This window comes from Panthera uncia, chromosome D4 (genome assembly GCF_023721935.1).
Source record: "Panthera uncia isolate 11264 chromosome D4, Puncia_PCG_1.0, whole genome shotgun sequence".
NCBI lineage: Eukaryota > Metazoa > Chordata > Mammalia > Carnivora > Felidae > Panthera > Panthera uncia.
The window spans coordinates 7,816,163-7,844,059 of record NC_064807.1 but is presented as its reverse complement, the minus strand read 5'-3'; the positions used below and the strand labels follow the sequence as shown (position 1 = coordinate 7,844,059).

Below are 27,897 nucleotides of genomic sequence, written 5' to 3'. Positions count from 1 at the left end.
GACCTTCCCCAAAGGCCTTATACTCTGGAGACTTTACCCTGTAAGTCAGATTATCAGTGATCTGTCAGAATCATGGTATCCCACATTTAACAACCTGCCAATCCTTGTTCGAAACTTTATTTGCTGGCAAATACAATATAAACCATTACTTAACAATATGGCAACTCGGATATATTACAAGCCCCATTAAAACATCCTTAACGAGTAACTACAAAATCAAAGCTATTATTCCTGTATTCCAGGAGCTTACAGTACACCTGGGAAGAAAAGGCCTCCACACTGGACACTTCTATTAAGAACCAAGATACTGTATATGCCCAAGTAGAACGGTGAGCGGTAAAGACACCAAGACTGCCATGGCTAAAAAGAAACCAAAGGGGACAGAATGAGATAGGAGAGACTTGACCATTCCTGAACAAAGGGTTTGAAAAAATGAACGAGCCTGAGACTGACAGAGATATGAATGACTATGTGAGCAACATTTTCACTGGAGAAAGTACAGACTCCTTGCCGAACTGGAAGATTAGAGACGAGTACAAGATAAGGTTGGAAAGATAGGATTCAATTATTATTATACGCCAGGCATAGTACAAAAATGGAGCTGTTTGGAAAGAAATTCTAGATTTAGGACTTTGGTCTTTTTACCCTGTAGTAGTAAAGTAATGGCAATTTCACATTCATTATCTCAACCAATCATCACAACAAATGATTTTATAGAATGGAGAAACAAAAGGCCTAGGAAGGCACATTCTTACACTTAACACAGCCAGAGCCAGGGCAAAAAAGCCCAGTGCTCTTTTCTCTCTGTCTTCTATACCACTCAGCTCCTCTAGCCAAGAAAACAATACCTCTTTTTGTTTTTTAAGTGTGATCGTGAGGGGTGCCTGGGCTGGCTCAGGTGGTAGATCATGCGACTCTTAATCTCAGGGTTATGAGTTCGAGCCCCACATTGGGCAAGAAGCCCACTTTAAAAAAATTTTAAAGTAGGGGCACTTGGGTGGCTCAGTTGGTTAAGTGTCTGATTCTTGGGTTCAGCTCAGGTCATGATGTCACAGTTCATGTGTTTGAGCCCCGCATTGGGCTCCACACTGCTGGTGGGGAGCCTGCTTGGGATTCTCTCTCTCTCTCTCTCTCTCTCTCTCTCTCTCTCCATCCCTCCCCACCCTCTCTCTAAAAATAAATACACTTTTAAAAAATTTTTAAATAAAATAAATAGGGGCGCCTGGGTGGCTCAGTCAGTTGAGTGTCCAACTCTCGATTTCAGCTCAGGTTATAATCCCAGGGTTGTGGGATCAAGCCCCGCATCGGGCTCTGCACTAAGTATGGAGCCTGCTTGGGATTCTCTCTCTCTCTTTCCCTCTGCCCTTCTCCCAGTGGCAGTCTTCTTTTTCTAAGATAAAAAATTATCAAGGGAGGGAGGGAGGGAGGGAGGGAGGGAGGGAGGGAGATGTGATCAAAGCAATGTTTTAGTTAAATACATATGCTCAGGCTGTATGGGTTGAAGTAGAAGGCAAAGAACAAAGAAGCATGGAGAGGAACTAGTACTCTACTATAATAATCCACAGACGGTGGGAACAATAGGAATGAAAGTTATCTTTCATGGGCTGTTTAAGAAGATTCACTTGTTTGAAAATGCCAAGAGACTCAAAAGATAACTAGGAGACCAGGAGAGCTGCTAATAAAATTGAAATTGTCAATAAATAGATCCATTTTGTAGAGGAAATTAGTTACTGTTGTCAAATGATGCCCAAACACCAAGATATTAGGTCAAACATTTTATGAGTCTCAACCCCCTTAAAACAAATAACCCAGAGTTTACCCCTACTGGATATTTTATTTACAGATATTCGTAACTGTCTGTACTTAAAAAATCTAGACCCTCCACCAACCCTCAGAGGTATCCATATTTATAAATCCCAGTAAGAGTTTATGCCCACTGTCTAGAAACCTTTAAAAATAGTTGGTACACCTAAATCTAAAGAATTAGTAAATATTACCTGTTTAATTAAATCTATCGAGTCGAGGCTTTCTTTCAGGGCATCGGGATTATCTGCCAATCCCAAATAAACGCCCAAAGGCGTGCAACTAAGAAAGTATTTTAAAATCTATAAAAAGATAAAATCTATCTTACCTCTTAGAAATTATTTCTCAGGGCAGGGTTCCATTTTTAAATTCTCCTAAGATTCTCAAGAATTCCATTCAACTATGATATTAGTTAAGGGACAAGAACACTGGACGAGTAGCTCCTTAAGAGCTGTAAGTCGATACCCCACACATCAAGTAGTCTTTAAAAGGGGATAACGAAGAGAGTTAGGACCAAGGGAGGGAGAGCTGAGCCCCAATGAAATCCCATCCAGCCTGGAGCAAACAGAGCAGAGGTCAGTGCTGCTCTTTGCAACGGCCAGTAGAGGCTGCCAACGCACAGGGACAGGAGCTCCCAGTCGACCCCACAGACACAGGAGGAGGTGTCGCCAAAACATAAAGCACTTCCCTGGTATAATGGGAAGACCAGCGTTTTCGGAGCTCATCACAGAGCATTATTCAACAGCAATCACCAAGAGTCTTTTCAACCATAGCTTCTGGGCATGTGTCACAGGAACAAAGGAATCGCAGTGCATCTTGAGCACTTTTGAAAGCTGATCACACTTAGCAGCTCTCTGACCAAAGGAGACCATCGAGCCTTATGGGAATACCTTTCCAGAGAGGATCCCTCAGACATGAGAAAGTGGATATTCTCACTTAGAATACCCGGATTTATCGTCTTTAAACCCTCGTCTGAATAGATGGATTAGTTGGCTTCTTCAATTAAGGTGAATCTTTTACAGCTGGAGGAAACGTTTCGTTCAGTTACTGGATGCGAGGCCATAACTGGATCTCTAATTTGGAAGTATCAGTCTCAAAAGACAAACATTAATATGCTTAGAAGGAACTTTCCGCCTCGTCAGCAGTCAGGTGGGATTCTGGCCGTCTGGGTCCCTCCCCCCCAGCCGGGAACAGGAGGGCTCAAACACGCTGAGTGGCGGTCGCATTTTAAAATTCACTTTGTGAATCTGCTCTGCCATTTTAAGAATTATGTATCTGGCCCTTTCTGCGCTCCAAACACTGCTATTTCGTGTGGAGGGGAACTCTGCCGTCAATCACAGCTCGCGTTCGCCTCGCAAATACGCGCCGCAACTCTCACCTGTCACTGCTCTTACATGTAACGTAGGCAGCTCAGCACTAAATCAATTTAAGGAACTGCAGAAGTTAAATACATACGTTATTATTATGATGACAGAAAAGGCAAGGAATGTCTTGCAGCTCCATTTGCTTTCTTTGTTAGGGAAGAAAAAGCTAATTATCTGTAGCTGTCAACCATGAAGACCCAGACCTATTTAAATCAACATTAGCCTTGGACAACTGAAAACGGTTCTCATATTTTTGCCTGATTGTTTTCTTTTTTGCACCAAAAAAACCCCCATAATTTCATACAAAATATTAAACATTCTGAAGGACAATGTAAAAACAAGTTGAAAAACTGTAAAACTACACGTCTGTATCCCTTTTCGCAACCAATTTAATATTTCAAAAAACTGCCAGGTTTCCGTAATATCCATTCTCTAATTAGTATAGCCAAAATTTAGACAGATGTAAAGCCTCACCACACAAATTCCTATTAATAGCTATGAGACTTAGAAAATTCAACTGAAAGCCCACAGACTTCTTGGTTACAATGAAATTATGTCACTGACGATCAAGGAAGAAGTCCATTTATTTAATTAACAAAAGAGAAAAAGAGAAACACAGTCCAAAGTTGAAATGCTGATAAATGGGGTGCCTGGGTGGCTCAGTGGGTTAAGTGTTCGACTCTTGATTTCGACTCAGGTCATGATCTCACAGTGACATCGAGCCAGGGTCAGGCTCCACATTGACAATGCAGAGCCTGCTTGGGATTCTCCCTCTCTCTTTCTCTCTCTCTGTCTCTCTGTCGCTTCCCTGCACTTGTGCTTCTGAATGTGTATACACTCCCTCTCGAAATGAGTAAATAAATAAAACTTAAAAAAAAAAAGAAATGCTGATAAGTGACAGAAAATTCACACAGGCTCATGGGCTTCTCGTTTGTACGTTATTGTCTTTAGTTCCCAAGCTTCCTTTCTCCGGTCCAGTCCTATTAGAATCTACAAGGAATAACTCGTTGGTCTTGAATTTTCTCTTTTCAGATTTAAGGATCAACTTGCATATTTCTAGACTATCAAATATGAACTAAAAGAACATTCTTAAGAAGTCAAAGACAAATAAACCTATTATCATTAGTACATAAACTATGGTATCTCTTAACAATGTGCTCCTAAAAGTATGCAAAGATCATTATTCGTGATGAGGAATGCAAATATCCCCTGCATTTGCTCTCAGAGTTTTCCAGTGATAAACATTATTTTCTGCTATTTTCTTTAGAAGAGTCCTTCTCACACAAGTATACTTAGGAGTAGTTTACAATTTCACATATTAAAAACTGCCTATTTAGCTTTCTGATGCATTTTTAAACACATGTAACCCCTAATATATGCAAAACACAGACAAATTGAAACGCACTCAATAACGGAAGATAAAAATTTGAGAAATGGCCTCACACAATTATAGTTTTAAAAATGATAGCTCCATACATAAATCCCTAAACCCGCCTTAAACAGAAAACTATTTCTAACTACAGCTGACTCACAACTCCAAGATTCTGATGTTCCACAACCCCTCCTTGAAATCTGAAGGAATCGCTATTGGAGACAGGGAGAAAAAGTCAAGAACCATTAGTATCAAGAAGATAAAAAGCAAACTATCTCAAATCCCAAGAATCACATAGGAAGATGGCTAAGGTATACAGACATGGCCTATCGTGTAGGTAAGGAAGTTTAGTTAAGTAACTAACCTGCCAAAAACTAAGTACAGTTCTCACTGTCCAAAACTAGCAAGTGACAGAATCAAGACTCCCTCTCAACTTTTGACAACAAAGCCCAGGTTCTTTTCACAACATGAGACTACCTCCAAGCAGAATTCTTCTCTGGCTTCACATTTCTAGAAATCTGTATCTATCAAGATTGAGAGACAGCTGACATCCTTTACAATTAATGATGCTGGTGACAGTGTTATTCTGTATGCACGCAAACATGGCAGAAATGACAGAAATATGATTAGGGGGTAGCCCTTTGTCTTAAAATAAGGAGGGGAAGATAGATGGTCTTCACGGGTCCTTCTAGCGCTAACATGCTAATATTCTTTGGGTTATTTATCTTGCTAAGATATTCGGGAACAGGTAAGCAGCCTCTGGCTATTTCTTTTCTAATTTTCCGAAATCTGTTCAAGATAACATTATAATTCCTACTTGATCACTGTTTTCTAAAAACTTAAAAACAGTATCCCTGCTAACATCATTCTCACAACTTGGTGAGAGGGATTATTATCTTATATAGGTGAGGGAAATGAGGCTCAAGAAGATTGTGGCGACCTGGCCTGAATCACCAAACTATAAATAACAGAGCAATTCCAAATGCAGGTCTGTCCTCGTCACACCTCAGGACAGTTGCCACCATGTGCCAGAGGCTACCAGAACAACAGCATTAATTTGTCCATCACCATTACTTTGTCACATCCTCCCTCGTTGGGGATGTAATACAATTCCGGCCCCATTTTACAAATGAGAAAATGGAGACTCAGAGAATTCATATCACTTGCTCAAGGATCCTCACAAAGGATGGCAAAGCCAAGTCTGAAGCCCCAGCCTCCTGCCTCCAGAGCCCACTGTTTCTCCTGTTGTTATATTTCATTGTCAGTTACCGGTTGGCTCTTTGAAACATAGCTTTGAGACATCTCTGTGCCTACCCCGTGTAACCTGGTCTCTCTAAACCTGACTTCACCGAGTATAATTGAGCTCACGAAGGCATTGCTTATGTGTGATACGGTGACTTCTGTTCACAATATAGATTCTATTTTCTAATCATATTTGTCTATGCCAGTCAAAAAGATCCCCACCCGGACTTTGAATGATCAAGAATAAGATTTCTAATTATCAGGAAGATCTTACTTGAAAACCAACAGAAAAAAAGAGGCCTAATTTGGAAGCTTGTTAAATTATAAATCAGCCTTCTCTTCGTGTACATCCACTTAACAGGACAGACAGTGGTGCTGCCTCTCTGTCTTTAATTTCTCAGACTCTTTCTACCCGAATGCACTGCCATTACTGAAGGCCAGAATGATCTCATTTAGCCAAGCAGCTTCGTGCCCTTTCATTAGGCCCTAATCTAAATTATACTATAAAGACATAAGGCTCTGTACTTGTGACTGGCTCATGATAAAGGGCACTGGCTGGCCATGTGGCCTGATGAAGTCTTGGGACACAGAGGGTCTTTTTTGGACTTTATCAGTCTTAGAGCAAGCAATTTATTTTGAGCCAGAAAAATAAAATATAATCTTGGGCCATCTGGTTCTGTAACACTCTTTATTTGTTTAGAAAGGTCACTGTTGTCAAGTTATTGAATGTTATCTCTGGAATTGACAGGAAGAGAGAAGTTTCTGAAAGCAGGCCAGGAATATTAAAGCACCGGATATTAAGGTGTAAAGTAGTATTTAAAAGCCTGGGCTTTAGCGTTAAAGAGACTACAGTTCAAATCCCAGCCCCACCACCCACCAGTCCAATGACCTTGGGCAAGTCGCCAGCTTTCGTAATCCATTTTTCCTATCCATAAAACCTAGAGAGTGACACTCTAGAGGGATGCTGTATAATGGTAAAATGATGCAACATCGATACTCCTAGCTTGTGGTTACCACTCAAAATAATTACTATATATTAAATATTATACTATATCATCATATATATTAAATATATTATATATAAAATAATTATTATATGTAATAACTATTCGATAATTGTTATTTTCTGTGTAATGTTTTGTTCTCCTTTTTCTTCAGTTTTGTATGAAACTACAATTTCCATTGCTTTTATAAATGCTTCTCTAGAGGGCAAAGTGGAATTTAAATACAGACTCACAATTTACGCTATGCCTGTCAAATATGTGGATTCAGAGCCTAATCCTCACAAAAACCTCATTCTATCTTAAGCGTTTCGGCAATATTCACTACTTTCCAAAATCAAATCTGTGGCAGCCATTACTTTCTTGGGGGAACAACCAGGTGGCTGTGTCGCCGAACAGTGAATAGTAACCAGCATCAAACCCATAGCTGAACATCCTCAGTGGGCTGGGAGCACTGCGTCTTACGGGACACCTGTTATCGTGTCCTGATGCTGTTATGCAATAGTTATTTTCTTTGCATTAGGTAGTCTTCTATTAATGTCTCACGGGCATCCTGAGGCCCAACTACTGCAGGAACAAGATGATCTAGAGTTTTTGTAGACAGACTCGTTAGGCCTGGCCCCTTTGTGAGAAGAGACCGGCAATGTGATTAAAAATATGCAAATCATTAAAACCTACATCTAACAAGGCAGCTCGATCAAAATTCCATCCAGAATGTTGCCAAAGAGCAGTGTTTTCAATTCAGCAGGCTGGGTTCCAGATCAACTTATCTAACCCCTCATTGACCATCTCAAGGGTGGGCAAAGATTTCCCTCGCACGTTGGCACAAATGGCTGTCCTGACGTGTTGAACCGAATTATTCCCACATATGACTGGTTTCCCCAGACCACAGCAGGCACTCTAAGTTAGAGCAAGGCTAGTATCAGGCTGGGAAGAACAAATCCATCTGTTTTCTACCCAGTATTAGCCGCTACAGTTTCCTGTTTGGTGTTGACAGTAACAGGCACACATCTTCCCTATGAACCACTGAGTGAGTTCTCTGTTTACTCCGGAAGACTGACCAAAGACAGGTGGCAGTTATGAAAGACAAACTTCAAGCTCCAAGATCTAGCAAAGGTGGACTACTTGCAAACCAACAAAAATCTAAAACATACACACTGAGTCAAGGGCTACAAAGATAAACAGACCAGGGAAGTCGATAAGCCTAGATGGAAAAACACGTAGGAGTTCTCTTGATCGACCTTCATTTGCCCAACTTAGCTGTATGACACCACATCCTGCACTTCCTCCCCAACCATAGTAAAAGATGCCCATGGCGTGCTGAAAACTCCCAGCCTGCAGTCATCTCTGGGGCGCCCCTCACAGGTTTGCTACCAAGAGCTGAGTTGTATGCACCCCCAACACCATTTTGTTCCAAAACCTCATGGTGGGGGGGGGGGGGTATTGTTAGTGTAATTAGCTAATCTAATTAAATATTAGGTAAGCCATGAAAGCAAAAATCAACAGTGTTCTGTCTTTAGAAACTAAATCAAAAGCTTAGGAAAGACTTAAAGGTAAATCACTACACACTTTGCTGTTGAAATAGGTAAAAGTAAAAAACAGAAAAATGGGCAAAATCTAAAATAGAGAATGGTGGTTCTCAAATTTTAGTGTGGAGGCCTTGTGAAAACAGATAACTTAGCCCCAGTCCCTTGGTTTCTGAATCAGGAGGTAAGGGGTGAAACCAGAAATCTGTACGCTAAGAAATTGCCAAGTAAAACTTGGGGCACCTGGGTGGTTCAGTCAGTTAAGCATCTGACTTCCACTCAGGTCATGATCTCACAGTTCGTGAGTTCGAGCCCCACGTTGGACTCTGTGCTGACAGCTTGGAGCCTGGAGCCTGCTTCAGATTCTATGTCTCCCCCTTTCTCTCTCTCTGCCCCTGCCCTGCTCCTGCTCTGTCCCTCTCTCTCTCTCTCAAAAATAAACATGAAAAACATTAAAAAAAAAATTCCCATGTTATGTACAACAGCTGGCCTGGGACCCACACTCTGAGAATCAGTGCTTTTCAATTCTCTAAATTTTAAAATCTACATTAAAGAAAGTGTAAACTGGAAAGGGTTTGTTAGGAATGTAGATTAATGGGAGACTGGTTCCCCACAGCAAACCTACGATACAGGGAAAGGCCGGGGTCCTAATCAGAAGACAGTCTGTTATGTGAGTGATTTAAGATAAAACAGAATGTTAGTGGGATGTATGCATCATTTTTTATGACTGACTGTTTTAAATGACTTTTTCAATTAATGGACAAGCTACGAACATCAAACTCATCAGAAGACATCCGTCAGATATGGACCATTTAGACACCCCTGGGGTATGACAATCCATTCGCCCCCCCCCCCCCCCGCCCTTCACTGGAAGAAGAAAATTCTAACTTGATAGCCTCCTTGGTCCCTAAAAACACAAGCTCACAGCATCAATGAGTCCTTTATGAAAATTAACGGAAGGTAACCTCACTGAGGATGGAGTTGGGAGGTCAGCAGGGGTAGCTCCCAGGCCCTGCCCCTCCTCTTCAACTGCAAATCCACAGTAGGAAGAGACCGGACCTGGCAGGCAGCTACCTCTCTATTCCAGCCGAAGGAAGGCTTTTTCTGCCCTGGCAACAGTCCAGCCAATGAGAGAGAGTCATGACCCGGCCACTGAGAAGCCACTCTACTTGCGACTCCCAGTGTATTGCAGGGGACTTTTGGTTTCTAACAGCCCTCCAGAGTCCCCTTGCCTCTACAGAAGACCCTATCTCCCCTTTGTTCTCCAGACTTGCCAATGGTTTGACGACAGCTGGTAGCTCCCAGACTGCAATTCTCTGCTCTTCCCAAATAAACCCATTTTTTGCCGGTAAAGAACTGGCGGTTGCGTTTTTAAGGTTAACGCCTTTAAAATGAAAGCTTAAGGGTGATGGGTATAGAGGAGGGCACCCTTTGGGATGAGCACTGGGTGTTGTATGGAAACCAATTTGACAATAAATTTCATATATTGAAAAAAAAATTTTAAAAACCCACAAAAATAAAATGAAAGGTTAAGTACCACTATCCAATTTACACATGAGATTTCCGACGCAGGGAGGGTAAGAAACATCTCTAGAGGTGCAAGTCAGCCTAGGGGCAGCCTCAAGACTTCAATACGGATCTATCCCCAGATTCAATGTGTTTCCCCCCACCCCCCAATTTTACGACATTGCAGTATAATCTCTGCAAGTGTCCAAGGCAGGTTAGAAACAACACTGGAGTCCCAATCACTCTGAATACCTGTAAAACATGAAATGCTCAAACTGACACAGCAGTGTGGACTAGGTGGATTATAAGCACTGCATCTGTTGTCTTGAACATAATCAAACATCATCTATAATCTGTACAGGATCACCAAATATAGGGCACTGGAAGGTAGCTGGTCTACCAGCACTGAGGCCAAATTTTTGGCAATACAACTCCACTTAGGCAAGAAATCTGTGGAGAATGGATGCCAGAAAGATTCACAAGCAGATGCAGCAGGGCAAGTGAAATAGAGACAACCAATGTTCAGACACAAAGAAGCACATTAGGTACACAACGAAATAACGCATCTACAAGGGCAGAGCCAATCCAGTCATAGTAATCGCTACTTGACGACGCCTTTAAAGCAAGTTATTCATTTTAGAAACTAGAGGAAAACACCTCAAAAAAAAAAAAAGGCAGCTTAGCTCTGTCTTATAAGGTGGCAATGTGTTCACGTAGTATCATATGAATTCCAGAAGTAAAGAGGACTAGCAGTAAATCAAGCACCTAGGAATGATGAGAACGGCTGCTGTTAAAAACAAAACAAAAAATACACAAACAGAAAATAACAAGTGTTGGCAAGGATGTGGAAAAATTGAAAGGCTTGTGCGCTACTTGTAGGAATGTAAAATGGTGCTGTGATTAGGAAAAACAGCATGGAGGTTCCTCAAAAGATTAAAAATAGAATTAGCATATATATCATCAAGCAATCCCACTACCAGATATACACCCAAAAAAGCTGAAAACAGGATCTCAAAGAGGTAACTTGTACAGCCATGTTCACTACAGCATTATTCGCGATAGCCAAAAGGTGGACGCAACCTAAATCCCCATCCATGGGTGTGTGGATAAAGAAAATGTGGTATACACATACAATGAAACATTATACAGTCTTTAAAATGAAGGAAATCCTGTCACATGCTACAACATGGATAAACCCTGAGGACATTCGGCTACATGAAACAAGGCAGTCACCAAAAACACAGACACTGCATGATTCCACTTATATGAGATACCTAAAGTTGTCAAACTCAAAGAAACGGGAAGTAGATTGGTAGGTGTCAGGGGCTGAGGGGAAGAATTAAAGGGGAGTCATTCTTCAATGGGTACAGAGTTTCAGTTTTACAAGAAAAATTCTAGAGATCAGTTGTACAAAAATGTGCATAGAGTTAACACTATAGCACTGCACACTTAAAAACAGTTAATATGAGTTTTAAAAACTAGGAATAAAAATGCCTGGAATACCCCAGTAAAGTGATAGATAAAAAAGCATTAGAAATGTTCAAGAGAACTTGCTTAAGAAAACAAGAGTCTCACAAGATTAGATGCAGTTTTAATCATTGTAACCTCTTAATAACGCTAATTTCTGTAACACTCTAGACATCTAGGACTTCAGTGTGTTATCTGTGGTGGAAAGAAGGTATGCCACATTGGAATTACTCGGAGGTCGTTAAAAATATTACTTATTCTCACCCAGAGAGATGTTCCCAGTTGAGTGAGCCATCATTACAGATGCAACTGTGCTATATTCTTCAACTGTGCTGGGACTGAAAACAGATTGAGAATTTCATTTTTAAGTGATTGTTTAAATCAACAGTAAGAAAATTCAATTTCATCACTTTTCCCAGAATAAGGAAATTACATGTATTGTTTGATATAATTAAACTGTCTTCGTACCACAAAGCTAAACATCGGTTTTATTTTCTGAAGGCATATGTAATACATTATAATTGTGGCAGCTCTACACGACAATGAACAGTCCTTGTGATGAGATTGGCTCTCCACTGAGCTGAGCACCCATGGAGAACAGAATCAACAATATATGGAAAATGCAGATAGAAATACGTCGCAAGGCTTCTGAAATACTCTGCCCAGAACATTTCTCCAGTCAACAGCACCTTCCTATGTACATTTATCTCCAGATACATCTTCCCAAGATCTACTCTGCTCTCCAGAGACATTGCTCATCTTTTCTTTTCCGCATTTAGAGGAAGGAAAAGAACTGAATTTTCCATACCCAAGCTTTCAGTGACAAAATAAAGGGTATCTCTCATTTCCATATATTTGCCATTTCATCTCCAGGGAAACAAAGCTACAACTTGAGAACCAAGGGTTAATGCAATCATTTCACACTGAGTTCACCTTGGTGCATCTTCCTTCTACCATGTTTGAAATATCTATGGATATAAAGTACCTGACAGTATTATAAAATTAAGCCCTGTAAGAGGATCCGTGAACCAATATGCTCTATTGGTAACATTTCCTTAAGAACAACATGAATAGGTTACTTGACCTGGAAGCTATACGTTATAATCTCTTTTCTACAAAGGTATACCGGAGCTCCATAAATCTATTTCTCAACTCCTGCCTTCTTTTGTCTTAAACATTTCCAGTGTGCCTTTTGCGTTCCCTTGGTCTTTCACTCCCCTTTCTGAGTTATTTTCTTAGTGGCTGCCCTGGAAATTACAAGGAGTATTTTAACCTTAAACATTCTAGTCTGGATTAACATTAACTTAATTTCAATAATAATCAAAAACTTTCCTTAGATATACTTCCATTTTATTCCATTCCTTTTTACTGTTACTGATGAGCAAACTATACTTTTACATGTTATAAGCCTGTCAATAGGGGTTTTTTTATTGTTATTATTGCTTTATGCAGTTGCCTTTTAAAACTGGAGAAAGACATTATGAAGACAAAGGCTTTTGTGAGTATTTTTCTGCATATGTCTCATAACTATGTAGTTACTTTATCATTGCTCTTTATTTCTTCATGTGGGTTAGTTTACCGTCTAGTCCTTTGTAGTTACTGCTTATTCTTTCATTCCAACCTGAAAGGAACCCTCCTTAATTATTTCTTGCAGGCAAGTCTGCTAACAACAAATTCTCCAGTTTTTTGTTTGATTTGGTATGTTGTTACTTTGTGGTTGTTGTTGGCGGCTGGTTTGGTTTGATAAATGTCTTTTTTTTGTTGTTTATTTATTTATTTGGGGGGGCGGGGGGGTGCGGGGAGAGAAAGTTGCAAGCAGGCTCCAAGAGGCCAGCACAGAGCCCAATGGGGGGGCTCGAACTCACGAGCCCTGAGATATGACCTGAGCTGAAATTAAGAGTCGAATGCTCAACCGCCTGAGCCACCCAGGCGCCCCTCGTTTGGTAAATGTCTTAATTTCTCCTGAATCTTTGAAGGAGACTTTAGCCAGATACAGAATTCCTAACTGGGAGTCTTTTTTTTTCTTTTAACACTTTGAAAATGTCTTCCAGCCTCCATGGTTTCTCATAAGAAGTCAGCCATTCATCTTACTGAAGATCCCTTTTAGGAGATTTTTCTCTTCCTGCTTTCAAGATTTCTCTCCCACTTTTGTAAATTTGAACTAGGACGAGTCTAAGTGAAGATCACTTTGGGTTTGGGGTACACGGAGTTTCTTTCATGTGCAGACTAATATTTTTTAGCAAGTTTGGGAAGTTTTCTGCCATCATTTCTTCAAATACCCTGCCTCTTTTGTTCTTCTCCTTCTAGGCCTCCCATTTTGCATACGTTGCGACCCTTGATGGTGGGTGACCCACAGGACTCCTGAAGCTCTGTTCATTTTTATCGTCACTCTCCCCCTCACACTGGTTCATCTCTATGGAGCGACCTCTAAGTTGACTAATTCTTTCTTCTGCCAACTCCTATCTGCTATTGAGCAAATCTAGTGAATTGTTCATGTATCGTACTTTTAAACTCCAGAATTTCGGTATGGTTCTTTTTAGGTAATTTCTAGGTTTATGGATATTCCCTTTGGTAAGATACCATTCTCATACTTTGCTATAATTCTTCAGATGCGGTTTCATTTAGTTCTTTGAACATATTTATAACAGCTCAAAGTCTGTGTCTACGAAGTCCCTATCTGGGCTCCCACGGGGACATCTTTCTCTTGGCTGGTTTTTGCTTTTTCGTATCCACCGCCACCCCCCCCCCCCCCCCACCGTGTGTATGGCACACTTTCCCGTTTGTTACGTCTCACTTTTTCATTAAAAACTGGTCATTTTAGATAATATCTTTTAACAACTGTGGTACCAGAATCCTCCACACTGCTCCAAGATATTTTATCACTGGTGGTGGTGTTGTCCTTTTCTCGGGTGCTGCTCGTTCGGCACTTTGATGAACTAATTCTGTAGGTTCTATAGTCCCTGTAGTGTGTGGCCACAGAGTTTTCCGCCAGATTTTAAGTTCTTGCTTTCATTTTTAAGCCTGGCTTCCAAAGAGTCACACGTGTATCTGTCTAACTCAGTGGCCAGCCACTGGTTGGTCAGATTTCCTTAAATGCCTCGCCTGGGTGTCTCCACCCTTTGCCAAAGGCATCTTTGTGAGAACTCACACTCTCAGACTTCTGTCAGGGGATACACGGCCCTAGTTTTCACTTCCTGCTTAGGCAGAGCCTCAAGGTCAGAGGGGAACCTCCGCTTTCCTAGGTCTTTCACAGACACGTGCACAGCCTTGCACATGGCGCAGCCTTTTAGATGTCCAGGAATATGACGGGAGTTTTTCAGAGTTCCCTACAGTTGGCTAATTCTCCCAGATTTCCTTCTGAATTCCTGGCCAGGCTCTGGTTTGCCTCCACGGAAAGAAAAGCCTTAAGCGGTGGAGACACTGCCAACATTTGCTGTTGCTGCGGCAAAGCCCTAGGGGCTTTCTCTTCCCACCGCCCCCCCCCCCCCCCAACTGAGCAGAGCTCTGAGTCAATCGAATAGCCAACCGCTCTCTGGGAATAGACTTTTCCCAGGGCGCCGCAAGTTTGGACAAAATATGAACCACGCTCTGGGGAAGGTGCTTTTAATGGGTCTCCAGGAGTGGCCAGATCTCTGCGTCGTGTGCAACGCTGCCTGCTTCTGCTCAGCTGCCAGGCTGGGGAAGGAGGAGAGATGGAAGGAAGCACGAGTTAAAACGTCACGGACCCCGGTGTCCTCCCAGGTTTCAGTATTCTTCTCTCGGACGGAGGATCTGCGGTGCATTCGCTGGCTGCGGTTAACTGCCAGAATTCTGCAGGAGTTCACTTGGGCTGTTTTTACTGTCGTAAACAGAGATCAAGTGCACAGAGGGCCTGACTCCGACCAATGTGGAAGCCAGTCAACTCTGTGATATTTTAAATCTAGTTTCACGTAGTTTTTAAGACAAAAAAGCATTTTAACCAAAACAAGTTGTTTAAAAAATTATACCTTTTTAGGTCACCATTTCTTTATCTGGTGGAAACTCAAGAAAAAAAAAATCTATATTACAACAAATAGAAGAGAAGAGAAACTGATCTGAGAGGGATTAAACTGCACAGACAATATCTCACCGTACTGAATCTTTCCTGTTTCGTAACACATGCAAGGACTGAAAATAAAGATAGTCCCTGGTCTTATCCTCTCTTGGCCCCAAAGGCCTCCCAGGTTCTTTTTGGAGAACAGGAACAAGTTCACGTGAGGAAGAAAAAGGCTACTCCGTCGGGTCCTACTTGGCTGACCCAGGCCAATTCCAATTCAGTTCCGACAGGGATAAAAAGAGCCACAGAGAGTGGGAGCGGGAAATGCAGCAGAGAAGAGAAACCAGGGACCTGCACACAGGAAGTGACCTTATCTCCTGAGGTTTCTCTGGAGAACCTCCGCACAGAAAAATCCCGCTTACCTCAGAATCACCCAAGTATCAGCCAGACCCATGTAGTCAGGACACAGCAAGACGAGCTTCTTGAAAGGAAGAGTGGTTCATTCCTATTATCTCCCTTTAACACAGCCTGATATTGGCAAGCCGGGGAAAGTCCAAAACCATCAAAACAGGCCCCAGAAAAGTAAACACCCTTTAGCAAAAACTTTTATTTTCACAACCATTCTTTTCCTCTTTTTCCTTAGCTCTTCTTTAAGATTTTATTTTTAAGTAACCTCTACACTCAGCGTGGGGCTCAAACTTGGCAACCCCAAGATCAAGAGTCATATATGCCCTACCCACTGAGCCAGGTGCCCCTTCTTTTGTCCTTCTTACTGCTGTTTAATCAACTACCCCAAAACCTACCGCTCAAAACAAACAAACAAACAAACAAACAAACAAAAAAGACATTTTATTTGCTCCTAATTCTGCAATCTGGGTTGGGCTCGGCAAGGCAGCTCTCCAGCTAATCGTGCCGGCGATCCCTTGCACGGCGATCCCTTGCACGGCTGCTTTCCACCAGCGGGTGCGAACAGGGCTCGGCCAGAATACCAGCACGACTAGACTCCTCTCTCCAGGTCGTCTCAGGGCCTCTCTCCCCCCACGTGGCCTCTTTTCCACACAGTCTCTCCAGGAAGCTAACCAAGAATCTTCCATGATGGTTCAGGCGCCCCAAAAAACCCAAAAACAAAAGCTACCTGGCCTTCTTGAGGCTTATGTCCAGACCCGGAAAAGCTTTCATTCTGTCACATTCTATTGGTCAAAGCAAGCTACCGGTTCAGCCCGGACTGAAAGGAAAAGGACTTCCCAAGCGTGGGAATACCCAGAGGCGTGGTTCACCGTAACCGCCATCGACCCAACAGACACTGGAAACGTTTCGGCCACTTCCAGGCGGCTGGAACAGGAGCGACCACAGAAACTAGAAAATGGCGAAGCTAAATGAAGGCTGGGCAGTTAGATTCCATTCTCTGTTCCTCCCCACACTGAGGGTCAATCTGGGTTCACTGAGAATCTTAATTACGGGTAGGAGGGAAATAGAAACCTAATGAATCACTTACAAGCCACACAACCTGGGACAACTCTACCATTCTCTCACAGCCTCAGCTCCTCAACTGTAAAATGAAAAATTACACGGGCCCTGCCCATCCTACAGTAAGACTAGAGAGGACAAATAAGACGAGAAATGAGAAGGGACGTCAAAAACCAGAATGTCATATGACAGGATCCTATGTATTGTCAACCCAGCTAGGCTCCATTCTGTTAATAAAATTATAATAATCACAGTTAATTACCCCATATGCCAAACTACCACCACAGCAATGATACAACACGTCATAATGGGCTAAAATTAGGTTATATTGTGTTACTTATAAAGAGTAACAACACTCATACTGACTGTGGTTTATTGTTATCTAATTACACGTCAGGTGCTCTTAGGTGAACTATGACCCTTAAAATAACAACAAGGTAGGTTATTATTCCCCTTTTACAAATAAACAAAAGCCCATGGTCACCCAACTAGCACGTGAAAAATCTATTATAAATGTTTAAAGTATAATAGGCACATGATATATACCTGCTGTCTAAATTAAAAACAAAGCTAGGGCTATCTGGCTTTCAAGTAAGTCTTTCAACTACATCAAAGTATCTCCCTCTCACAATCTCTATTTTTACATACAGCTACTGAAATTGTAATCACAGCAAACATATCTAATTAACAGAAAAAACTGATCACCTTCCTCGTCTGCAACGTGGCTTCCCATCTGAAAAGTAGCTTCATTTTTTCAAAGCTCTAATCTTTAATGCATCTACTGAGACATTATGAGTAATAATGGCCTTATTATAATGTGGGAGTACCAAATGGGAAAAAAAAGTGACACATTTACATACCAAAATGTCTCGAAAACAAACCCCACCAAAACAGCAAATGTTTTTAAATGGCAAAATATGTACAGTATGACCAATAAAGATCTATATCCTTATAGTTATGAAAAGACCTTGAAATTTAAAAGAGGAAGAAAAGACAATGCCCGGCAGGAAAATGGGCTAACAATACAAATGAGCCATCAACAAAAGATCTGACTAGCAAATATACTTAAAAAAAGGTTTTTTTTTTTGTCATTAGTAATCAAAGGAATGCAAATCCAAGGGAGACATTTTTCAACTACAGGATTGACAAAAATACAAAAAAAAAAATTACAAAGATTAATCATCGTGTAGAGAGCATGTAAAGAAACAAAACATTAAAACACTATTCTTAAAAAAACAAAACAACAACACTCTTCTTGAGAGTATACAATGGCATGAGCTTTCTAGAGAGCAAGCTGGTGGTTCAAACACCATTCAATATGCACCCAGCCTTTTGCCCAGCAATTCCATCCCTCACAACTCATATAAAGGAATTAACTGGATGGCACAAAAATGTATATACAACAATTCATCGTAGCACCAAACTATAGGGTACCACCTCAACGACTAGAGAACCGCTTAACTAAATCGATAACATTCATACAACGGCACCAACATGTTATTGACCACGAAAAAATTGTTGATAGGAGTGTCCAAGTTAAAAAACAAACTGTAGGACCCGATTTTTGAGAGGAAGTGCATGTATTTTTGTGTGTGAAGGGAGAGAGGGCACGCACATATGTGAGAAGTACACCCAAGAATGCCAGATGCACTTGCTAAGAGACAAATCCTGAGAAGACAGAACAGTAATCTTGTGAGCACATGGGATGTCATCTTTGAACAGAATGGTGATTCTTTTTTAGTTTCCTCTTTGTACCTTTCTGTATTTTCTGAATGTTTTTCATTAAGCATGTATAATTTTTATAGCCACGACACAATAAAATAAGTTTCATTTAAAATAATCTCAACTATCATTAGCTTGAGGTTCTGTTAACTTTCAACCATTATTACTTTTACGATAAAATACTGATTAAAAAGCAGTTGATGTGGACACTGAATGAAAATTTCCACGTATTCCTCTTTCAAATGACAAATGAAGACTCGTAAAGCCTTCATAGGACTGCTTCCACTCGCAAATTATTTAGAATTTGTAATTTCTTTTAAAACGTCACTTAGAAAAGTGGAGCGGCAATGAAGCAAGCATAAGTGTACTGTATTATGTGTCTGATAAATAACTTGCATTATGTAAAGTCCTGGGCTGATTTGATTCTACAGTTCAAAGAAGAACACCATCGCTTGGTATATTAACTTGAGAGCTTAATAACTTATCCTCATGATTTACACAGTATAATGAGAGGTCTCAATTAGCCACAGGTAAGATTATCCACAACTAATCTTGCTTCTCAGTTTAGCCCTTGTGCCCAAGTGGAAGCAGTGTAGTTATTTGCTTTGTAGATTTCTGTTCTGTTTACTTTGCATGAAGCCAGGATTCTAGAAAAAAAGAAATGCTTAAAATCGATTCTTCGACTTGGACAGTAGATGGGCAAGTGGCCAGCCACTATCCTCAGGGCTGAGAGTCTGAGTATCATCCAGGTATACCACCACCCTGTCCTCCACCAGGGAACTTTGGAAACTCTGGGGGCCGTTTTGGTTGTCACATGACTGGGGTGGGGGAGAGGTTCTAATGCCATTTTGGCCCACAGATGCCAAAACATGCTGCAACACAGGGTACCCCACCAAGAACTGTCCCGTTGACAAGGACAACAGTGTCCCTGTTGAGGGACCAATGATTTTCTTGCGCAATGTTATATTTCTAGCCTACTACACAGCAGGCATTAAATAATTATTTGTCGAATACAGCTAAAACAAGCAACTGCCAGCACTGAGATACAAATAATATAAAATAACGAGGAGTGACAATGGAGAAACCAGACCCACTTTGACCTGAGTCAGACTTCTGTGGCTAGGATCCATTACACTCAGGGAAATTCTACGATGAGACACGTCTGTACCCAAAACATGCAGAAAAGCCTAACAGTCCACACCCAAATACAGATGATACGAGGATTATCTTCCACCATAGATATCCAGATATAGGTCTTCCTCTGTGAGCAAAGATCAGCAATTCTGTCAACTCAAGACACACGGGTGCCAACTGAGCTCAATCTTGCCTTGGCAAGCGGATGGCAAAAAGCATGTGGCTTCAGAGTAAGACTGTGGCCTTTAACTGTGGTTTTGCCACGCATACCTGAGCAGTTTACTTCACATCTTAACATACCATTCAAAACTTGGCAGTTTACTTCACATCTTCGAAGATCAGCCTTCTCATCTATAAAGTGGCATAATAAGGGGCGCCTGGGTGGCTCAGCTGGTTAAGCGTCCGACTTCGGCTCAGGTCATGATCTCACGATTCATGGGTTCGGGCCCCACATCGGGCTCTGCGCTGACAGCTCGGAGCCTGGAGCCTGCTTTGGATTCTGTGTTTCCCTCTCTCTCTGCCCTTCCCCAGCTTACATTCTGTCTGTCTGTCTCTCTCTCTCAGAAATAAACAGTAAAAAAAAAAATTTGCAAAGTGGCATAATGAAACGGGTTCACAACCCCCCATGCTAAGCCCCTGGGCCAGATAGGTCACATGACTCGGAATCTTTTTTGTAACTTTGGAAAGTAGTATCATATACATGTAACACCCCAGGTGTGTCTAGGGCAGCAACATATAATCATATACATTAATGTTTCCATCGCTAAACAGATGAATGTTCCATTTGTGGGATAAATAAAGACCCTTAAGAAGCCTTATCTCCTTCAGCTCAGGTTCTGCAGCTAAATTAGCTTTCCCGCAAACTTAGGGAAACTGGTGATTTTCAGAGCCTGTGGAAATCCGGAAGTGCGTATTAGGGATCACGGATCTGTAGTACCTACTTCCCTCGAAGAGACAACATGAGGATTAAGTTATTATACACAGAAGTTAGTTACCCCAGTGCCTGACATACAGGTAGCACTTCGTATTGGTCATTGCTCTAAAATGTTAACTAGTTACTAAATGAGATACCAGGTGATGCAAGGTGGCTTAAGGGATTCGGCTGACTTGTGTTAGCTGGGGGCCGGGCTGGGCAGGGGAGGGGGGGTGATACAGGGGTAAGTACAGGTCAGGAGGTAACCGAAGACAATTACGCTAATTAAAATAAAACAAAATGACAATTTACTGCCCCTAAATTGCAAGAAAATAATGCATCTGTAACACTGACCTCTTAAGTAAACATTTACTTCCTTTTGATAAAAGGCAGTTTCTCCAGGAGGTAAGATCTGAAGATACTTAATAATTTCTGCTTCACATGTGGTTTCCTACTTGCAACTCTAAACAGTGTTCTTCCTACAAGCGGGTCTGATATTGAAGATTTTGCTTCAGGCAGGACCAAAAAAACCCCGGTTTCTCCTTAGAGTAAAAGATTAAAATTAAAAACGCAGTGAAGTTCTTGTCGAGCATGGCAGGATTATAGCAAAATTTGGGAAGTTAAATGGTAAGTGCAAGAAGTATGTTAAACCCACCTCCCAAACGAGGGAAGTTCAGTTTACCCCCTTCTCCCCTCCCTGTTCTATTGGTTTTCCTGATCCAAACTCCTAGAGACGTAAGAGTCAACGGAGAGAATGAAGGGAACTATCACTTGTTAAGCACCGCTTGGTGCCATGTATCGGTGATTTATTTTCACAATTACAAGGCGACCGTCACTCTCCTCATATTAATAAGGATATTGAATTGGTAGGTGGGTAAACCATGATTCAAACTCAAGTGAGACTAACTCAAAACCCCCCAGGCTACTTGGGACTAGACCCCCCCCCTTACCAAAGGAGAAAGCGGCATCCTCACTTTCTTGACTCTTGCCTTCCTTTGTATTCTTTACCAGATATTTTCGAAGTGCACGCAATAATGTAGGACTTATATGATCTCTCAGAGTAAAGACATTGTCGTTCTTTCTATGATCCCAAATTGAAAATGTACTTACGATTTGATCTTGTCTCTCAAACACTAAGGGGATCTCCATAAATTTCAGGCACTGTCTTTAGTGTTAAGAGCATATTTACATATGTATTGCATGGTTCCAATCAGCAGCATAATTACAATCAAAGAACCTCCAGCTTGGTAGAGATTTTAAGGATAAAACATATATTTAGTTGAATCACCGTTCTGGTCATAAAGATTTTTATGGGGTATGACCTCCCAAATATCCTTCTATTGCCACGTTAGAATTTAATGATCTTTTCAAGAGGGTCTTCTTTATGACAAATCAGAATCACCCTTTCTAGAATTTCAGCTCATTCTACTTGGGTCTGACTTTCAAGGAGACGACTCAAGGCACTAACATACCTGTCATTTTACTTTTAGCTGAAAGTTTGCAGCACAAATTAAAAAGTACAAATATATTTCAAGACAGATTTCAAGGTCTTTCTCCCCCTTCTTCCTGTAAACTAAACAAGTGACTTCGGTGACTCGAACCTTTCCTCCCTCCTGTCAATGCCCATTCATGCTGCCCTTTCCAGTATCTCCCCAATTGTTCTGCGTCCCTAATGAGCTTTGGGGAAAATAATGGAACATTATTAGTTTAAAGTGTTCAGTTTGGTAAACTAAGAGCTCAATGACTTAAGCTATAATAAAAATACTCCAGAGTCATGCTCATTTTTAAAAGTACAAAACTGTTGACCTATTTTCAATTTGTGGAATGCTATGATTTGAGTCTAAACAATTAGTCTCATCTTGAATTTGTGTGATTAACTTTTAACCGTTATTAAATTTCATGACGCCTTGGGTGGACCACTGAGGGGATTTATTTTTTATTTGCAGATAGGTAATTGCATAGGCTGTTACAGTAAGGTTTAAATGCATACTTGAGGAAGATGGAAACGTATTTGGAATCTATTATTGTCAAAGACTCTAGAATGCTATATGATGAAGGAACCGTGCTTTGATACTATTAACACTGTTACTACTAAAAATGCTACTATACCCTAGAATTTTCAAGGCTCTATACACACACAGTAACTAATGGAACCCACTTTTAAGAGCCACTGTACTTACCTGCCAGACTTGGGATTATGAAATACATTCAATATTTTAAATTGTATAAAAACTGATAACGCTTATCACTGTCACTTTATGGACAAGATATAATTAATACGGACAGTCTGCATTTGAGTTTTTAATAAATTTGTCTACTTTTGAAACTATCCTATTCTATTTTTTTTAATGTTTATTTTTGAGAGAGAGTGCACGCGAGTATGGTAGGGGCGGAGGGAGGGGGACAGGGGATCCCAAGCAGGCCCTGCACTGACAGCAGTAAAAGCATGAAGCAGGGCTCAGACCCACAAACCCTGAGATCATGACCTGGTCTGAAGTTGGACGCTCAACCGACTGGGCCACCCAGGCGCCCCCAAAACTATCCTACTATTTTACAACCAATTCTCATTGGCCCTGGTAAGAAGTGTATCCTGTGTGCTGTGTTAATTCAGTAAGTACTGGTGAAGGAGAAACAGAAGTAAAGAAAAATGCCAAGAGGCTAATCTGTGCTTCTGTCTCCACAACGCCAGTAGGCAAAGAGGTATGTAACCTCGATCCACGAGAGGCACAGTTTGTCGTTCTAATTTACAGTCCTTGCCCAGAGGGAACCAGTGCAGAGCAGTAGCTGTAAAGCCCGATCTTCTAACGAACCTGCCTTTCAGGCCACCACCATTCCCAAGCATGGCTCCTGAAGAACTTTCTGACCAGAAAATATAACGTGAAAATTACTAACACAGTGGATAACAATAGAGGAAGAGTCACAAGATCTGGGTTCAAATTCCAGATTGTCTATCTACTAGCTCTGGAACCTTCAAAGGTGTTTCTTAACCTCGATAAATCTTAGTTTCCACACCCATAGCAAGGAGACAACCCCCACCCCATACAATGGACAAGCTGAGATAAATTAAATAAGATGCTGACCACACAAAACAAGTTTGTAAGGTGTGATCTGCTAAGTAAAGCATATTATATACTATATATAATTATTACATATACTATTATATATTATTATACGACATATATTATAATTACTGTCTTACAATCTATGTTATAATGTAAAAACAAACATTTTTCCTTCCTACCACTCCCCTTCCCAAGACCATTTCCTTATTTCACATACAACAAAGACACTCAGCGTTATCTGAGTGAAAGAAGGTCTAAAAATGGGATTCAAAGGAAAGAAGTGGGACGAACAGACACATTAAGAATTGTTCTCCACTGCTTCTCAGGATAACTCAAGGTAAATTCATCTCCCACTACCTTGCCCAAGGGAAGGACTCCACCGACACACCTAGTGGTTACTTTACATGTCCTCTAAGCTGTTTTTAACAAACACTATCTGTAAACACTTTTAGCAGCAGTATGCTATGGAAACCCATTCTCCAGACCCAGGCTAGCCCTTGCAGTTGGTAGGTGTGAGATCAACGTTCCGATCAGATGTACTCAATCATGAACGTCCAGTAATAGGGAAAAAATGTATCATATTCACGTGTTTCCTACAGACAACTCACACAGTTTGAGAAAGATGATAAAGTGGTAAGAGTTCCTAGAGAAGCTATTTCAGAGTTGGTACTCTCTCAAATATACTATCTGTGTAAAGATTACAATAGCTCTTAAATTATAATTCCTATACATAAATGCGTGGTTTTTTGCTACAGATCATGTTACTAAGGTCTTAGACACAAAAGTATTCAGTGTCTCTTTCTTGCAGCCTTATATCCATAAATAAAATATTGGAAAGTATATAGGAGAATTTCTGGTGCACCCTGTGGAAAACTTTTATAAACGCACAGGTTTGAGATGAAGGATAGAGCTCCAGCTTATTTTTCTTGAATCTTGGTTAAGTCTCTTAACCAGTAGATTGTGTGATTATCTTCCCACAGAAGCTGAATATTGAAGAAATGCTAAAATAGCAATGTTTTATCATACTGAATGGGCTGGCAATTGCGTTTCAACTATGTGGAAAAGTAAGGAAGTAACTTGGGTGCACACGTAACCTCAAAGACCAACAATGAGGAACAGCTCTACGCCTATCCCTCTGGTGCCCCCCCCCCCCACTCACCTGACCCCTACCCCTGCTCCTTGCTCCTTTCTGAACACCAATGGAAGGCCTCTCTTTCAAGTGCTGTTGTACTGGAAGCAGAAGTCCCCACACCAAACTGCTGTGCCTTCCGGCATAACCAGCCCATTATTGAGTAGGAGAATTATGACATCAGCAGCACGTTAGCCAATTACTCTACCGAATAGTTCACGTCCACTGACCCACCTGCCGCCATGTCACGGGCTGGATCTCGTAAGAATAGCTGCTATAGTTTACTATCTTTAATTTGAATTTACTGTGACACGGGCTTCACGTTTGGCAATCTGTGAAACAACAACAGAAATGCATGTGGCATTCAGTTGCATTTTAGCGGACTGTCATTTTGGAATGCCACACCCAGACATCACGCAGGGCGACACGTGGGTACAAAAGGTGGGAAAAGACTAACTCCACAGTCTCATATTTACGCTCTCAGTAAAGCACCCTGAGCAGCCCCCGGAATTTCACATTACAGGAGCTCTGATGGTCTTTCTTACAATGTCTTACACATTTTCAGTGCAGGATGCCTTTAATCCTAGTTAGGGCATGTTGGGGAGATAGGCGGGAGGGAGGGGTTCTCCTGTGGTTTCCAGAGCCCCACAGAAAGCTAAGCTATCCAAAACACTTAAAAATAACTATAACCAGGGGCACCTGGCTGGCTCAGGCAGTAGAGCCTGCAACTCTTGATTTCGAGATCGTGAGTTCAAGCCCCATGTTGGGCACAGAGCTCACTACAAAAATAAAAAATTAAAATACGAAATAACTTTAACCACATAACGATGTGAAGAAGAGTTTAACACTATCATGTCTTAAACACATGCAAGCTGTGAAAGAAAATAAAGTTCCTCACGATGTTAACCGTTGCCAACTATCAAGAGAGAAAAAAACCTATCTCAAAATCTTATATATAAAAATAGCTCTCCAAAAATTTTGCACATGAGACCATATATTAGATACATTACAATACTCTGCTTTGTGTACCTATAGTTCATACTTTATAGAGAACATGTGATCAATTACTTCATATTCTTTCCATGAGCCAAACTCAATGTATTCTCTACCATAAAATGCCAGAATGACCAAGTGGCCTAAAATATGAAAAGCAAAGAGAATCGGGTTAACATTAAAAATGAACTCTTTGATGTACACAAGCTATGTGGTTGTTTCATATTACTGAATCTGTGGATAAATATTAATTGCCATATAACTGAATTATTTTCAAAGCATCTCTTTGCATGACTGCCTCTCTGTTTAGGTTTCCTATGTAGTCGAAAAAGAAATTCTTTTGACTTGACAGGGAAGGAGAGACAACTTCTGTCAAAGAATAAACATATTACTCTAATAATCAAGAAAATATAAGCGAGGAAAAATAATGGAGAGAAGGATTCTTTGAAAGAATCTGCTCTTCTAAATTGTGAATACAAGAGACCAAACAATTTGAGACATCAGCCTGCCACTCACACTTTGTCTCTCTCTCAAAAATAAACATTAAAAACATTTTTAAAAAATTTTAGTAATAATAATTAAATATTTGTTTCTTAAAAATAAACAAGCAAAAACAATACATAAGCAGATCAGAAAGCTACAAAAATTAATAAGAAATGGATGATTATTCAGTCTTATGAAAATTTTAAAAAGAAATCTTCGGTTCAGCAGAGAACAAGCAAGATCGCTTTTATACTAATGATTTTTATTTGCTAATAAATTTTAGCAATACAAACATGTACTTAAGTGCATTTGCTTATTATATATGTTCATGCTTTTTTTGCCCTAAATTTGACCCATGGGATCAGAGATCAACTTAGTACAGAATATATCTGATCACTTAGTCACTATAAACAGCATCAGAGCTACCTGGGGTGATCTAGTTTTGTTTGTTTTCTTTTTTTCTTTGAGGGTAAAGATGACTTTAAGTGACAGTTACCATAAATTTTTATGTGGGCCCATTAAACTTAGAAAAATAACACAGAAAACAGGCACAGCTGAGTCTATATGAACAGGCAACAGTCTAAATACACATATTTGGGGTTACTTGAACGAGACAAGGATCACTAAAATAATCACAGGTGTTTGCTGTGTATTTAGTCGATTACGAGTCAGATACAGCCAAAGTGCAATCATCTACACTAATTAACACACCAGAGTTCTCAAAAAGAACTTGGCAATTTTAACGCTATTATCAGACTTTCCTGTGACTTTATCGTCATTATGAAATACAGAATATTTTCTGACCTGAGGTATCGGATAGTTATCGTCAACTAAGTGACTAGACCATACTTGGAAACACAACTTTGAACAAAAGAACTAGGAGTGTTACACAGCCACAATTAGATGTTTCTAAGATAACCCTCCCAGCTCCTTCAAGTTTTTTTTTCTCCAACCACCCTCCCTTATACCTAACTTTTTCGGTGGCTAATCTACAGTTAATCAGTGTCCTCTACCCTCCTCCAAACGGGTTACAAGCATAACGTCCAGCCTGAACACCTTTCACCACCCCATCTGATACGAACACCACTGCACAGAATCTCTTCATTTCTGGAACGATCTCAGGTTCCTTGACCACCATCACGCTTCACTGATGGTGCAAATTTGTGTTTGCCACGGGTCATTCTAAACTTAAAATCCAATTCGTTTCTTAAAAGCTGTTCTCATTTAACATTATTCAATTATTCATTTAAGAAAGAGTGGCAACCACACTAGGTCCCACCCGTACCAGTATTAGATGTCCACAGTCCCCACACACAACTAGCTCGCACACTACCACGCCAAGCACAGCAAAATGCTTCCTCCCTCGAAGCTCTTACACTGGCCCCGCAAGAACTTATTTTCCTTCTTTATTCTAGAATGCCTTTCTTCTCACGCCACTGGCACAGCTTTTCAAGTATCTTCATCTTGCCCTTCAACACTTACTGAGTCGCAACCATGCACTTGGTAACGTGCTAGAAGCTGATTTGGTGCCACGGGATACAATGGTGAGCAAAACAGTTACTCAGGGCCTTCCTCGTCTGTCCTAACTTTCTCAGTGGCTTTATAACTCTCCTGCAACCCAGTGATCTTTCACCTTTGACACTCTCATTTTCTCATACCCCACAACTGATCAGTAAGCACATCCTGCTAATCTCATTC

General features: G+C 40.9%; 1 protein-coding gene across 10 annotated transcripts in view; it reads right to left on the bottom strand.

Moving 5' to 3' along the window:
• The window catches only part of RFX3 (regulatory factor X3), a 286,010-nt gene that overhangs the window by 221,976 nt on the left and 36,137 nt on the right, over positions 1–27,897 (bottom strand). The window contains exons 1-2 of one of the 10 annotated variants that reach the window (XM_049632964.1): positions 24,754–27,644; positions 11,546–11,619 (exon numbers count right to left, since the gene is read on the bottom strand). The exons of 7 other annotated variants lie outside the window; for them this stretch is intronic. In XM_049632964.1, the coding sequence (XP_049488921.1) occupies positions 11,546–11,579 (34 nt within the window). In that variant the 5' untranslated portion in view covers positions 11,580–11,619; positions 24,754–27,644. Of the gene's footprint in view, positions 1–11,545; positions 11,620–24,753; positions 27,645–27,897 lie in introns of those variants that run through there. 2 more of the 10 variants (XM_049632974.1, XM_049632993.1) reach the window with 2 other exon arrangements.